Source organism: Abramis brama, assembly GCF_963993115.1.
Source record: "Abramis brama genome assembly, chromosome: 8".
NCBI lineage: Eukaryota > Metazoa > Chordata > Actinopteri > Cypriniformes > Leuciscidae > Abramis > Abramis brama.
Genome location: NC_139970.1, coordinates 38,980,019 through 38,985,018, shown reverse-complemented (window position 1 = coordinate 38,985,018; position 5,000 = coordinate 38,980,019). Strand labels below are relative to the sequence as shown.

The 5,000-nt window shown below is 35.2% G+C and overlaps 1 protein-coding gene across 4 annotated transcripts in view; it reads left to right on the top strand.

The window, feature by feature from the left end:
* Positions 1 to 5,000, top strand: part of hdac4 (histone deacetylase 4) — a 218,259-nt gene that overhangs the window by 79,070 nt on the left and 134,189 nt on the right. For all 4 annotated transcript variants that reach the window (XM_084123202.1, XM_084123200.1, XM_084123201.1 and 1 more), the window contains one exon: positions 1,520 to 1,588. In XM_084123202.1, coding sequence (XP_083979328.1) covers positions 1,520 to 1,588 — 69 coding nt within the window. The remainder of the gene's footprint in view (positions 1 to 1,519; positions 1,589 to 5,000) is intronic.

Sequence of the window (5,000 nt, the reverse complement as noted above, 5' to 3'; positions counted from 1 at the left end):
TTTAATGTCATTGCTGAATACAATAATTAATTTCTTTTCTAAAAATCTTACCAACCCAAAACCTTTGAACAGTAGTGTCCAGTAAATTGAGTATTTAGAAAATAAAGCCTATTTTTGTACCATTAATATTTACTTTCATTGTCAATTTACCTTAATTGCCATTTACCATAGTAATATGTATTATTATTATTATTATTTAATTAGTTATTGATTGTTGTTTTTATTTAATGCAGCAATTGTGAAAGCAAAAACTAAATAATTAATTTCACTATTTTTTTATAACTTTTATAAATTAAAACTAAATATGATATATATATATATACTAAACACAGATTATAACGGAAAATGTCTGATATAATGGTGATATATACAGTGTGTATACACACACATGCATATATATATATATATATATATATATATATATATATATATATATATATATATATATATATATATATATATATATATATATATATATATATATATATAAGATCATATAATTATATAAGACTAATCTAAACAATTTATCAAGCTATCACACAAAACTACTGATGTATAAATGCTTATAGTACCATATGATTTTTTTTTTTTTTTTTACAATACAGTAATGAATGTTTGAGAAGAATATGCATGTCTTAATGAAAATGTCACAATGGAAAATATTTTTTGTTAGTTTGTTCTTGAAGGGTTTTATGAGATTCCCCCTATGCACACTTTCTCCTTTGTTATGGTGGATTAATATGAGATGTGCAGGTTTTATGATCCCTCTGCTACTGTATGTGTGTGTGTTTGTGAATGCTAATGCTCTCATGTATTCTGCATTGAGCCTTTCTCTCTCTCTCTCTCTCTCTCTCTCTCTCTCTCTCTCTCTCTCTCTCTCTCTCTCTCTCTCTCTCTCTCTCTCTCTCTCTCTCTCTCTCTCCCTCTTTTAGAGATCTCGGCTATTTATAGCTGGTTCTCCCTGAGTTATCTTGCCTACTGATGTTGTTTTGCCTTTTCACGTAATTATAAATCCTGCTTTAGGAAATCTGTTGCGTGTTCATTTCATGTGCGATTCATATAAAAATGTGGCTGTGAGAGATAGACATAGAGTTTATATTCAGTAGGTTTTGTGCTTTGGTGTGGATTTTTTTAGCTGATGAAATATTGAAAATATGCCCCAAAAAAAAATCCTGAGTGAAACTACAGAGAAAAAACATTTGGGACCTGATATGAAAGTTGTATTAGATGTGAAACAAGACATTACATTTTTGATGGAGGATTACAAAGAGTAAGCAGGAACATGTATTAGAAAGAAATGAAATAGAGGCAGTTTTGTTACCTTTAAGACAGTGAGTGCACGTCAATCCCTCACATTCATTTGCTTAACAAATATGGCATCTTCCCTGGCAATGGTCCATATGTTGCATATGTAGTTTGTGTTCAGAGCCGTAATAGAATATCCTGATGACGTCTGCTTCCCTGATCCTCAGCGCTACACGCCATTTCTCAGTTGGAATTGTTTCTCTCTCTCCCGCAGATGGACTTCCCAGTAAAGAACAGCCACTGGAACTTCTGAAGCCATCTGGAGTCAACCACATTCCTTCTGGTAGGACTGTGTGTGTGTGTGTGTGTGTGTGTGTGTGTGTGTGTGTCTCACAGGGTCACAGAACGTCTGATTGGCTGCTGTGACACTGTAGAGTTGGAGATGTGTTTAACGGCCCTTTTAAAAAACGTTTCATTCAGTGGAAAATATAGCATCAGATGTTCTATCTGTCTATCTGTCTGTCGTTCCGTCTATCTATCTCTATCTGTCTGTCTGTCGTTCCGTCTATCTATCTCTATCTGTCTGTCTGTCGTTCTGTCTATCTATCTATCTATCTATCTATCTATCTATCTATCTATCTATCTATCTATCTATCGTTCTGTCTGTCTGTCTGTCTGTCTGTCTGTCTAGCTATCTATCTATCTATATATCGCTCCGTCTGTCGTTCCGTCTGTCGTTCTATCTATCTATCTATCTATCTATCTATCTATCTATCTATCTATCTATCTATCTATCTATCATCTATCTGTCTGTCTGTCTGTCGTTCTATCTATCTATCTATCTAGCTAGCTATCTATCTATCTATCTATCTATATATCGTTCCGTCTGTCGTTCCGTCTGTTGTTCTATCTGTCTGTCTGTCTGTCTGTCTGTCATTCTGTCTATCTATCTATCTATCTATCTATCTATCTATCGTTCTGTCTGTCTGTCTGTCTGTCTGTCTAGCTATCTATCTATATATCGCTCTGTCTGTCGTTCCGTCTGTCGTTCTATCTATCTATCTATCTATCTATCTATCTATCTATCTATCTATCTATCTATCTATCTATCTATCTATCTATCTATCATCTATCATCTATCTGTCTGTCTGTCGTTCTATCTATCTATCTAACTATCTATATCTATCTATCTATCTATCTATCTATCTATCTATCTAGCTAGCTATCTATCTATCTATCTATCTATCTATCTATCGTTCCGTCTGTCGTTCCGTCTGTTGTTCTATCTGTCTGTCTGTCTGTCTGTCATTCTGTCTATCTATCTATCTATCTATCTATCGTTCTGTCTGTCTGTCTGTCTGTCTAGCTATCTATCTATATATCGCTCCGTCTGTCGTTCCGTCTATCTATCTATCTATCTATCTATCTATCTATCTATCTATCTATCTATCTATCTATCTATCTATCTATCTATCTATCTATCTATCATTTATCTGTCTGTCTGTCGTTCTATCTATCTATCTATCTATCTATATATCGTTCCGTCTGTTGTTCTATCTATCTATCTATCTATCTGTCTGTATGTCTGTCTGTCTGTCTGTCTGTCTGTCTGTCTGTCTGTCCGTCTATCTATCTATCTGTGTGTTTATCTGTCTGTCTTTTGAAATGTATATTTGTTTCTGTATCATATGTATATGTGTATGTGCGCTCTCTCTCCTCTTGGAGCTGGAATAGTGGAATAGCAGTGGATTGCTGGCTAGCCACAAACACACTGGTTAGCCCGATGTGGTTTCCCTCCGCTCCTGCTAAAAGAGACAGAGCGCGGCATCTGTGTACAGACACTCACACATGTTGGCCCGGCCAGAGAGCCACACACAGACCGCTGTAGTCTGAGGACTCTGGTACTACACTGAGGCTTAGTGAGGGGTTTATGGCCATGTAGAACACGCACAATAATGCAATGGAAATCGCTTTTCTCTTGGCTAGAGTGAAAAGTTTTGGACCTTTTTAGTAAATCCCTTTTAGTAGGAAGGAAAGGAAAGTATGTAAGATGAAAAAAAGGAAACAATGAGGAATGAAGGATTGAAGAATTTTACGGAATGACAGAAAGGGAGACGGGGCAGGAATGAGAAAAAAGAAGGAAATGAAGCAGGCAATGAGGAAGGAAATAATAAAGGTAAATAATGTAAGAAAGGAAGGAGGGGGAGAAGATAGCAGATTATTTAACGATATCGATTTTCTGTTCAGACTGAGACTGAACTGGACTTGAAGGACTTTAGTTTTGTCTTGATGACCTGTTTAAGGGGTGCAGGTTTAGACCCTGTCGGTTCAGCTGGCTTTAGTCTTGTGTAGGACTGGTTTAAGACTGGAACTGAGGAGCAGGAAACAGATGGTGCTGAAAGTCTCGCCTGGAGACCTGCTCACTGCCAACGGCGCCTTTCCACTCTTTCACTCTCCTCTCTATCTGTCTCTCCTCCCCTGTTCCCCTCCATGCTGAATTAGTATTGATTGTAAACATGCTCTCTGAGCAGGGACCAATGGTACTTTATACCGTATGTTTAATGAGTCCGCGTGGACAAGGCGTGCTTGCTGTTTTTGGATCATAACATTCCCAGCCAGCACTGGTGTTTTTGGCCGAAATGGACTGTAGTTACTGTACGATGCCTTCATTTGTCCGATGCTTGTGTCGGAGCAGCAAATACGCAATAATAAACCACCATAATATGCAGCTTCATGCATTATTCAACATGTGTGAGACATGTAAGCATTAGATATTAGGCGGTCTGCGCTGTTCCTTTTGAAAAAATAAAAAATAAAGAAAAAAAAAACACTGTTAAACATGGAGAGGCAGCTATTTATATAAAATACCAGGCATTGCTACTCGTTCTCATTAGCATAATGCAAAAAAACAAATCAAAACTTTTGTAAGAATTTACTTCACAGTGTTCATTTTCATTACTGTATTGGAACAATAGTGTTATTTATTGTGTGTATATGTGTTAACAATAATATTACAAAAATCAATAAATGTATGTAGGTACATATAATAGTATATAAATACATATATTTTTTACATATTTAGCATTTATTCATATATATTTTATTTATGTTTTTATAATACAGTAATCATTGTTATCATAATTCTAATATAGCACTGGAAAATAGCACTCACATTTAATTATTTAAGTTGAAGTTAATTTAGTTTTAGTTATTTTAGTACTTTGAACTAAATGAAAGAGATTAATTTAGCTTTGGCAGCTAGCTGAAATAAAATATATATATTTTTAAATGTTTTCTTTTTAGATAATGTTTTTTTATTTTTTAAGTAACACCTATAACAATAATTAAAAAAACATTTTATTTCTTGTTTTAGTTAACGATAACAACCCTGTATTGAACTACTTTTGTGTTGTTTTCTATAATGCTTTTGCCTCCCATTCATTGTAATTGCATTGAAAAACCAATCAATACATGCAATTTTCTACTTTTTTGTTCCACAGAAGACACAAAATCATATTAAAGAATGCCAAAATGCTCATATTTGAATCTCTTAAAACTTTCAGAGAGGAAAATGCATCAGGAAAAGAGTCCTGTTCATGTCAAACTGGTTGAATGTCTGAGTATCCTGAGTGTCTGTCTGTCTTATGTCTTATTTATGTTGTAGACGGCCTTTGCGCGGCCCTGGCGTGCGAGTTCATTCAAGCATGTTTGTCTGCATCTGTGTGTCTGCTGAGAGCTTGAGTCATCTCAGTGTG